The sequence below is a fragment of the Liolophura sinensis genome, chromosome 9, assembly GCF_032854445.1.
Source record: "Liolophura sinensis isolate JHLJ2023 chromosome 9, CUHK_Ljap_v2, whole genome shotgun sequence".
Taxonomy (NCBI): Eukaryota; Metazoa; Mollusca; class Polyplacophora; order Chitonida; family Chitonidae; genus Liolophura; species Liolophura sinensis.
This window is the reverse complement of record NC_088303.1, coordinates 32,972,849-32,984,304: the sequence shown is the minus strand read 5'-3', so window position 1 is coordinate 32,984,304 and position 11,456 is coordinate 32,972,849. Positions and strand designations below refer to the sequence as shown.

Sequence of the window (11,456 nt, the reverse complement as noted above, 5' to 3'; positions counted from 1 at the left end):
ACGCGGTAAACCACTCATAATAGTGGCAGGTTGTACTACCGTGTACTACAATATGCTGTAGACAGCTACGGTCGTACAGATGACAGCTGTCAGCCCGTCCTGTGTATGCGAAGCTGCAGATGGCAAATTACAAACAGTATGAACATCTCGCAGCTGATGGAAAAAAAACTGAAGGGTTGTACGACGGTAGTATGGCAGCTAGCGTGACAATGACTCGAGTGTCATCGCCTGGTACGGGAGTATTGGCGACCGCACAGAACATTTCGGGGATGGTACACCCCCACCATCCAGCAGAGTCGGGATGCCCAAACGGCCGTGGTGACCGTGTCGCTGACCATCAATGCCTGTACTCTGTGCTACCTGGTCAGCCGGGCCGCCCTGGGCTACCTACTGGTATGTCTGCCCCGCGGTCTCCAACACCTGGCACAAAAGCTCATCAACCTTCACACCGACCAGTCTTGGATGTTACCAAAAATGTAAGTGATGTGTCACATACAATATGAAAAGAACAAATAAGTAATGTGTTTTATATATAACTAGAGTAATGGGCTCTGTTGTTTATTCGAAGTTGTCCCGTTTCCTCCCCACAAAACTGACCGCAATAGTATACATGAAATATTCTTGATGTTGGCGTCAAAGAATAATCAAATACAATAAATATTAAATGATAATCCTACAGTGTACTACAACTTATTAGTAGGTCCCCTATACGATGGATTAAAGCCTTCGTCGATCTCGTAAACGGACGACTCGGTTTCGATCCCGGGTCTGGTGATATCTATAATACTATAAAAGTGGTACTGCCTTGGTACGGCCTTGGTATAACGTTAAGAGGGAAGTATATGGTACTAGTCCACCCGTTATCCGTATACCGTGACAGTATATATGGAGTGGCAGGGTTGTGTTCCGGCATGATATTCCAGTGAGGCATCACCATGCATTTATCGGTATTGCCTGGGACCAACTTGCTATACGGTCCTGATGAAACCCAAATGACTGGTTTATTCATTCATGAATTGATTGATCGATTTATTCCATTAGTATTAAACGCCGTGAAGAAGTATTCTCTTATATAACGCCGGTCTCACGTATACGTGACCATAGCAGGCCACCGCCCTTTGTCTGATATCGGACAAAGCGAGAGCTGATTTCGAACCTGCAACCTCTCCGGAATTTAATATTCTTATACCGGTACATTTAAATCAATGCCTGAAAGAATTATACATGTGTTGAATTTATGAGCGGACGTTTCTATATGTACACTTTGTCCTTTATTTTGATTTGTTATGGCAGTTCTTTCATCTCTTTTGAGACTCGGGATCAAACCCGAGTCAGTCATACCAAAGACATTAAAAATGGCACTTGTTTTTGACTAGCTGGGCACTTAGCACTGAGGGGGAGGGACAAGGAAACAGGACTGGTTGGCCCGCTTTCAGTATAATGTGACTTGGAGGGGTGTCATGACTGGTGTCTTCAGCATGATGTCCCAGTGACGCAACACTTTGGCGGCATGAACTCGCCCTGCTTCAAGCAGCAACAGTATATCGATACACACACATGACGACTCCTCGTCTCCATCTGACTGAAAAATTGTTAAGTGCGACGTTAACCCCCAAGCATACATACCTACATATATCTCTTTTGACAAGTTTTACGCTGCGACAAGCATTCTGTCAGTGGGTCTGTCGGTCGATTTGTCGGACGGTGTGTTTGTCGGTCTGTTGGTCGATTTGTCGGACGGTGTGTTTGTCGGTCTGTTGGTCGATCTGTCGGTCGGTCTGTTTGTCGGTCTGTCTGTCGGTGTGTCTGTCAGTCGGTGTGTTTGTCGGTCTGTGGGTCGGTCTGTTGGTCGGTCTGACGGTTGGTCTGTTTGTAGGTCTATTCGACCGGTCTGTGGGTTGGCGTGTTTGTCAGTATGTTTGTCGGTCTGTGGGTCGGTTTGTTTGTCGGTCTGTCGGTTGGTCTGTTTGTCGGTCTGTTTATCGTCCTGTCGGTTGGTATGTTTGTTTGTGGGTCGGTCGATCGGTCGGTCGGTATGTATGTGGGTCTGTCGGTGGGTCTGTCGGTCTGTTCATCGGTCTGTTGGTTGGTTTGTCGGTTGGTCTGTCGGCCGGTCTGTTTGTCGGTCTGTTGGTCTGATTGTCGGTCTGTCGGTGGGTCTGTTGGTGGATCAGTCGGTGGGTCAGTCGGTGGGTCTGTCGGTTAGTATGTTGGTCGGTCTGTCGGTCGGTCGGTCGGTCGGTCGGTCGGTCTGTTTGTCGGTCTGTTTGTTGGTCTGTCGATCGGTATGTTGGTCAGCTCGTCAGTCCAATATTTTTAGTCATTCACTTAAGGAGGGGCATGACGACACTGACATATAGCGGGATGGCCGTATCAGGTTCTGCAAATTATTGCTTATTTTAACATGAACTGTTTTAGGGAACAAGCATACGAATGTTAAATAACGTTTGCAGCATGCGAAATACAAACCATTGTTTGATGATTTTTATAAGAAAGTTCAGTTGATATACAAGCACTGAAAGCAAAATCAAAGTTCATATTGGAAGGGAAAAATTATTATCACACATGACGCAGACTCTCAGTTTTGTTACACGATGACTAGTCTTATTACAAACACTAATGTATAGACGGATCTCCCACATAGCCTCGCGATAATTAGCACCTTTAACGACAAGAATGGAACAGCTTATAACAGCAACGCTAAGTACAGATCTATCAATTACAGTGTGGTACGTGCCAATTATAAATCTGCAAGGTGTAATTAATTATGTATAAAGGAACTAAGATGTTTGATGGAGTATCATTAAAAAAAGTAGGTTTCTGGGCCCACTTGCACAAAAATGTCGTACATACGATAATCGCACATAAAGGACAATGATACGGTAATAGTGACGTACAATTGTAATGTACACTTAACTGTCTGATATCTGCTTTAAATCTGAACGATCAATGAATAAACATCGATAAACTTGTCACAATCGTGGGTTCAGTACCATCCTGAGACAGACAATTATAAAGATTCTCATGTTTTCATTGTTCGCCGGGCCTTTGTGGCAGGATACAGTCGGCGACACTATCTCATGTTGTCTTACGTTAAGTTCGTTGGAAATCGCTGGCCTTCCAACAGAACGAAGCTGGCCAGTAGCTTGCCAATTGTCGGTGGTTTATTCCGCGCACTCGATCTAGTTTCTACCATCCGTGAAACTAAATGTCACTTTATAAGTAAAAAAAGCGTGTGTATTACGCTAAATAATGATCGAATAAGTAAATATATAGGCGCTGCAATCCTACATTCGTATAACAGTCGTAATGTGAAAAAGACGTCTAACATCACCGATTCCCATACGGTAAAATGTATATACGTGTAAAATAACATGCTGGAAAAAATGCATAGAAGAGATTTAACTGATTAAGGAGATATGGCAGTTTTCATTGATGAAAGTAGACACGTGTAAATTTTCCAGTTACGAATCCTATTTCAGCTCCGAAGTCTTTGAGTACTTGTTATCCCTTTATAACAGGAATAGACGCACACGTCGGCATATTTTATGCAGTTGGGCTTCAGTAGGCGAATGCTGTTTTCGTTAGCATACGTCGTATTAAGTTTAAACGCACCGATGTTTATACTGTATCCGAAATACTAGGATACAGACGCAGACGTATCAAACGAAGTCCAGCCAATTCCAAATAATATGGACACGTGTGGCAAGCATGCACCGAATCACCTGTGTGTTGTTTGTTTAAAGTTTACGTATCGTGTTTAAATGGCGCTTTGAATAAATGAATTACTAGGGATTAATGTCACAACAGCAGTATTTCAGCCATATCGAGGAGCATATTAGAATCATGGAATTTGGTTTTGAAAAAATGATCCAGCCTTTAATATATAGCATTTGGCAGTAACTGCATTTGGTCGTTTGTTCTGAGGACAAATGTTAAATTTGTCTGCCAGAAATGAGCGTTTCATTTTTACCCATTCGAATTCTTAAAAGCAGTGTTAATTGTCAAGACAAATTTATCGGAATCTGATGTAAGTATTTGTTGAGAATTAAGTTGCATGTGTAGGACTTGTGTATGAACCTGACGTATACGCGCCAATCAACGGTGATACTGCTGTTCAGCTGTTACTCATAACGTTGGAAACAGCCCATTTAACATATAAAAGCGGAACACATATATAAATACATGACATGGACGTCAAAGTACGTTGCTTATGAAAAACTGTTGACGCCATATCGCTCCGCCTGTTACCGCAATATTTCATCATGGCGAAATCTTTTGCGCGCTCGCTCGCGACCTTTTTACTTTTTAAATAGACATTTATTTCCCTGTAGATGTTATATTACATGGATTACGAATGACAAAAGAACAACACTTACCTGTACTTTTTGTCAAAAAGCTTTTTCAGACTCATTGTAGGAAAGAGGGATGACATTTTAAGTGATAGAAAGTTGTGAATGTCGACCAAGGTTTTTCAGTAAAACTGAGCAAAAAAGTATATAAAACTGTACAATTAAATAATAAAATATAATTTTTCTGTCATGATGCTAGTCTATATACTGGTCGGGCTACTAAATGGAGAGAGTGCTTTTAACATAGCTATGCGGTAAGTGTTCCTCACAAACCGGAGCCAGAATGTTTCAACATGTGACGAAGTCTGCAGTAGACACGGAACCAGCGTTTGGCGGCGCGAGATAAACATCCTGCTGCCGTATAGCTATCTATAACAGTATTAACAATTAAACCAACAGATGAGAGTCAAGGTCGCTATATAATTCATAGTATCTACTCATGGTGTTACTTCGCAGAAAGCCTTTTGAACAATGGTCATTTAATGTAATGTGGTGTTAAGAACATTTTCACAGATAGACTACCTATAAGTAACAATAAGATTGTAAACGGACTTGCACTCAGTGACCTTTTTGGGATGGTGCAGGGCTCCGGTCAGCCCAGGTCCTCTGCCAGGCCATAGTATCCTGGTTTGATCGACGCTGTTTCCTGCCACACGGTGAAGCAGCTCTTTGTAATCAGATCCATCTTACCACAAAACCGGACTGTTGTCGTTGTTCGCAGTTATACACTCCCAGAAAACGTAAAATTTTAGGTTAATCCATGCACCGGTTCGTATATATATCCACACAAGAACTGGACAGTCGCGACATGTTTGGACGATATCCGATTGTATAATAAGGTCACGTGTTATCGTTTGTTACAGAAATGTACCAGTCAATTGTGACACATATGTAGGCAGCGTGTTGTAAAATCACGTTTTTGAGGGTTTGTTACTTTTGATTAGTCGACGGTTTTATTTTTTGTAGATGATAAAAATAACTAAACTAGATGAGTCTCCTTAGGCAGAGTATAGCATGTTTAAAGTTGTAAATTTTATAGCAGGAATACCCGGTGGAAACGTATATCAGTGACGGACTTGATAAGGTTGTGTGAATATATATAACGACGGAGACCTGGCACTGAGAATTAACGCAGGACAAATAAATGCCTGGATTGAGCTGAGCTTTACATCTCCAGTTATATGTAACTGCGTGGTTGTTTTATTTTTTCATGACATCTGCCAAGCCTATTCAAATCCTGTATTAGATTTTTCTAGATGACTGTGACGGACTGCAGGAATGACATGTACGTGTATGTCATGGTCTCATCCTCTCATGCCAATGACATCTTTGCAATTTTCAACCCATTAAACCGACTGTTATAAACAAACATTCTTGAGTATGGCGATATATGAATAAAAAATCTTGAGAATATTACGACATATATTTACTAGTATTTATTCATTTATTTGATTTATGTTTTGGGCCGTACTCAAGAATATTTCACTTATACGATTTTTTTTTTTGATTGGTGTTTTACGCCGTACTCAAGAATATTTCACTTATACGACGGTGACCAGCATTATGCTGGGAGGAAACCGGGCAGAGCCCGGGGAAGTCCGCAGGTTGCTTGCAGAGCTTCCCACGTACGGCCAGATAGGATGCCAGCATGAGCTAGACTTCAACTCACAGCGACCGCATTGGTGAGAGGCTCCTGAGTCATTACGCTGCGCTATTGCGACATATAGAACCTTTGTTATATATCGAGTGCATACTTTCGTGATATATTGTATACTTGATAAGAAGATCGTTATCACGCACCATCATTTAAATACCAGAAGAGCACCACGGCGTGCTCAGAAGATTGACAAGATAGATTGGGGTTTGAAAAAGATAATGATGGTCTGCAAAGAAAGGATGTTGAGTTCAATTTTCCTGGGCACAGAATCAAATCCGTTTTAGTCATATAAATCCTAAAGAAAGCTACTTCCTACACAAAGACAACATGGTTGAAAAGGTTCCCAGGGCAGCTTAGGGCTTCGTTGCATGCTCATAGTAAATAAAGTTCGAATTGGCATTCCAAATCGTTTCTCAGTCAAGTGATCAATTTTCCAGAGAATTGAACCTGTATGGCTCCCGTGTTGCTGCGAACACGTTATCAGTCCATGAGAAAGTCAATTTCTGCCAGAGAGATTTTCTTGGAGTGGTGATGAGAATATGATATACAAAACCCTGTTAATTGTATTTTGAGCATTTGAATTTGATGTGGAAGTAGATGATTAGGAATTTTTCATATATGATAGGAGAAATGAAAAATGATGAACTCAAGAGACGGTCTTGGACCAAGATTTGCCTTGGATGTAGTGCATAATCTTGCAGAGCAGAACGCTTAAATACATGTATGACCAGCTCCTTTTGAATTGTTTGTTTTCGTATGTTAAATGCGATGACAACACAGCCATTTGAGTAATTGTAGACCAGTGATAATAAATTGCAATAAATATCACTGCATTTTTTTTGCCGAACTGTATAATTTATAAGCCATGGTGCATGCTAGATGGCTTGAACATTGCTGCTATTGAAGCATTTAAATGAACAGTTAGAATGAACCCTGTTTTTTTTTTTATTTCATTGGTTATACGTGTGACCATGTGCAATCAATGACACTGTGTTCGCTGTTCTAGTTTTACACTCTATGTTGTAGTCTTTCATATTACTACAAAATCTTCAAATTATGCCCAATATAGAGTCAAGTATTATCCATGGGCAACTAATTCAAACGCTGCTTTTGAGTTTAATAAAACGGTATCAGACAGTTGACGGTTATGCGACGTCTGGGAAATTTAATCTTTCTCAAAAAGTTGTCCACTCTTATCCATGGAGAGTATATATGTACACACGTCACATACAGCAATGTTCATTGTCCTGATGTTCGTTGAGTGCGTTCGCATGACCTCAGCATTGGAGTTCTTTGGTGAAAGATCAGGTTAGCCAGGAAATACGGGGTGTCTAGTATCAAATTACCGCTATACCATAAAGTAGAATTCAAAATGGTGTAAAAGTAAGATACGCCTAGGTTATAGAATGCATTGTGTAATGTAATATCAGGTTATGTGGGTTTAACCGAATCATGCTTATACTAGCGTACATGGATGAAGCAAGTTATAGGCTTGTCCTCCATTCTATGCATTGACGTCAGCAACTCTAAAAAAAAAAAAATGAAAAGGAAAATAGCCCGATTTCACATAGCACTCTTAACGTTACGTTCACTTTACTACTACGGTAACCAGCATTGTAGGCATTACGTCATCATGGTAGTTTCGAGCTCGTAACGTTAAGAGAGCTTCGTAAAACTGGGCCCATATCTATATATACAAAGGATGTATGTCAATACAGATTTGTCTTGTCAGAATTTTCGTAGCACATTATAAGTACTTTCAGGGCGGACACCTGACGATGCAGATATGATATCACTCGGCGTGATACGTGTATATATTGAGATCAGATTGTGAACGCTGGGGACATCGATCCTGTCTTTGACCTATAACGTGGCTATGTGGAACACACCCCGGCATGCGCCGGAATAATCCGCCTCTTATGGAAGCTCGGTGCGACCATGCAGTATTTTGCCATCTTGCTCCATGCTCGTACAATAGCACTATCAATATTTCTTGGACATCATCGGTTTTGGCGAGCCGTCCTTCTTCACTTTGATTCGCGTTGCTGACTAAGTAATGTATGGATTTTGAATCCAAATACCGAATATGATAAAAAATGTCATCCGGATACAGTCCAGATATCGTGTTGTCACCTGGATATGGTTCAAATGTCGTGTTGTCGTCAGGGTATGGCCCCAGTGTCATCCTTTCATCCAAATACAGTCCAAATATCGTGTTGTCGTTCGGGTACGGCACAAACGTCATTCTGTCATCCGAATACAGTCCAAATGTCGAGTTGTCGTCCAGATATGGTTCAAATTTCGTGTTGTCGTCCAGGCATGGTTGTTACCAGGGTATGGTTCAAATGTCGCGCTTTCGTCCGGGTATGGTCTGAATGCCATCGTTATTTATAAGTCATAGAAACGGTGCTTGGGTTATTTAGGTATAAGAGAGAGTTCCAATCAAGGTCAAATAGGGAAACGGTTTAAGACAAAATTATGTCAATAATCAATATACATTGCGAAATTTTATCCAAATTCGGTCAAGATCTGATCTTGATTCTTTCGATAATTGAGCTAAACCCTGTATAAATTTGATCCAGTGTCTGTTTACCTTTTATCCACATTCCATGGGGTTTTGGTTTGTACAAGTAAGATTCCAACGCGTAAGAGTAGATCAGTCGTAAACGCAAAGGCAAACGCCTCAACTGCATGAAATTCTCGCGCGAAGCTCGTCACAACCTTGTGATTATTTCATGAGACTGTACGTTGTCATTCAGATCTCAACCTAAAAATTTATCCATGTAAATCCAATATCCCAATTTCTGTTTAAAGGCCACATGGTAGCATATGCGTGGCCGTATCCGGCTTCCATAGTCTGGGACACGGTCAACATGTCAGAAACACCTATAGCAGCCGATTATCCACCAGACAGATTAACACTTAGTTAACATTAATTTAGGCTGAAAAACGTCATGCGACGTACTCTTAGTGAACTTAAGTAGTCGTTATTTCATCCTGACATTCAGAGGTAAAATAGCAATTACAGTATATCCTCTCCCTGTTTCAGATTCACAGAGCAGTTGATGACATGGACGATAATTGTACTTGCCGTGGTGGATTTGGCACGTGGTGATATGATCGCTCATCCTTTTGTTCCCAAATCCTCGCGAGATACACACCTGACAGGAATCATCTTCTGCATGAACATGGGAAAATATGTTTATAAAGCTGTTCAAGATTTGACGCTAATCCTCCATTTGTCCAACGTCAAAGTGGACTTGCTGCACCATTCCGTGACTTTGACCTGTTACGCTGTGTTCTACAGTTGCAGAGAAAATCTTTTGTTAGGTCTTGTTGGCATCCTTATGGAATCCGACCTTCTATGCAACGAAGTTATAAGAATTTATAAAGAAATTTCCTGTGATAGAACCAGTAAATGTTACAAAAGACTTGTGACATTTGGAAGTTCTTGGACATTGGTATCTAGGGGCGTGGTTCCCGTCGCCTTCCTAATAACGGCTGTTCTTCATCAGGACGTAATGGCCATGCAGTTCATTACAATTATTTTCTGGTTTTTAGCAATCGTCTTCTTCCTAGCTATCAACATATGGATAATTTTTCGAAGTGGAGTGCGCATGCGCAAGGCTTTTATTGAACACCCTTTGCCTGTGAACGCCAGAGACGTGGAGGAATTACCATCTGGTGAAGACCAGTATCATCAGAGCGACGCCACGCCTGCCGTCACTGTAACTTGTCCAGCGGAGTCCCCACGCGTTCCCGAGAAAACCATTCCTTTGCATTATAAAAACGATCTCAGTTATCTTAGTCCATATAGTAACATTAACATAAGCGGTGGTGATAGAAATACCAAGCTGAACGTTTCCAACAAGAAGGCCACAGTGAAAGACTCTGTGCACAATATTGCCGCTTTGTTCAAGGCTACCCCGTTACAAATTTTAGATAAACGTCGATTCGAAGGCGAGGACCAAACTGTTTCACCCAGTACCCCTTCACGAAGGCCGAGAACTTTTACGGAAATGACCGAGAACTGTCGGAGGTCACCGATGAGAGAATCGGTTATAGATATGCGGGCGGATGAATCACGTGACGTTGTGCCAAGTGTTGTCATTTTCAGCCCTGAGAGTCACCAACGGCCTGGACACACGCGATCAAATTATCACCGGATATAAAGAGCTGTGGAATTTCGCATATTTTGTTTTCTTTTTTTTATTTTACCACCAATGTTGTCCGTTTCAAATGATCTCAGTATTTTACACAATATCCAGGCAGCAGCAAGCCGACACTGTATATTGTGAAATAAATAAAGAAATGTTTTTGACAATGAAGACATGTGAACATTTTATATGCTGATATGATATACACGAATAGTGACTCTAAGTGAAATGTTCTTGAGTATATACGACGGAAAAAGCGATGAAAGAAATGAAAAACGGCAAATAAAAAAATAACTGATGCCTCATTCACAGTCCCAGATAACATCGCCAAGACCATGGTGAAACACTGCCAATGTCGCGTTAAACCACTATTATTCATTCATTCATTCAATAGTAGAATGTTGATTTAACTTCAGTATACGCTCATTCATTACACACACTTGACACAGTACGCCAATGTTCAGCTCGCCAATGCCTTCTTGCCCTTAAGGGACTTAAGTGGTTATCAAACAAGGGTCTTGACCTTCCTCACTGACGCTGTCTGAGTCCGAGCAAAGGAATTCTAGCATTCTGGTATCAGCAGACCTCAAATGTGCAAGTTGAGCGACATGATGCGAGTTTTAAACGCCTAATGATCATACTGATATGCAATATCATTTTACGTTTGTAAAACATGGTCACAGATCAGGCTGCCAAGATTACATCAAGCATTAAGTGGTCAAGCAAAATACGTCTCAGAAACCTTGTAATGTATCGCGTTATCTGACATTCGCTTACCGCCGTTGAGCGGGAAAAAGGTATTCCTTTGCTGTGTAAACTTTCTCGTTCAATATATATTAAGTTGACCTGCACGTATTAAGATCAATTAAAGTCGGACCGAGCGTTCTATGGATTACCTAAAATCTCACAAATCTTGACCGCTGAGATTCAGCGATTATTGCAGGTTTGAATGCGGCCTTTCGTCAGGAGGTTTATCGGTTACGTGGCCTTTTTCGGCGGTTTCCTCAAATCTTTCGGGGCTTATTCATCCGTAAAAGCTGATGATGCTCGAATATAGGGTAAAACACCAAATACTTACATGTAAATCCAAAAAATACCTCAATACATGATAAGCGAAACTTACAAGTATCAATGAAGTGGTGCTTATTAAGGCTGGCACCGATATGCGGATTACGCAAAAGACGTTAGAGAATAGTAATCACATTTCCCGGAAAACAAGATGAATGAGATGTTCAACCCATTTTAAGACACAGTTTATAAAAGGCTAGGTCGCATAACTGTAAAGGGTAG

The 11,456-nt window shown here is 41.1% G+C and overlaps 1 protein-coding gene across 1 annotated transcript; it reads left to right on the top strand.

Moving 5' to 3' along the window:
* Positions 1-231: 231 nt before the first annotated feature.
* LOC135475294 (uncharacterized) lies at positions 232-10,351 on the top strand. Its single transcript, XM_064755135.1, has 2 exons — positions 232-476; positions 9,059-10,351. Exons 1-2 carry the CDS (start codon positions 463-465, stop codon positions 10,179-10,181), a joined length of 1,137 nt encoding a protein of 378 aa, XP_064611205.1. The 5' UTR covers positions 232-462; the 3' UTR covers positions 10,182-10,351.
* Positions 10,352-11,456: the final 1,105 nt, after the last annotated feature.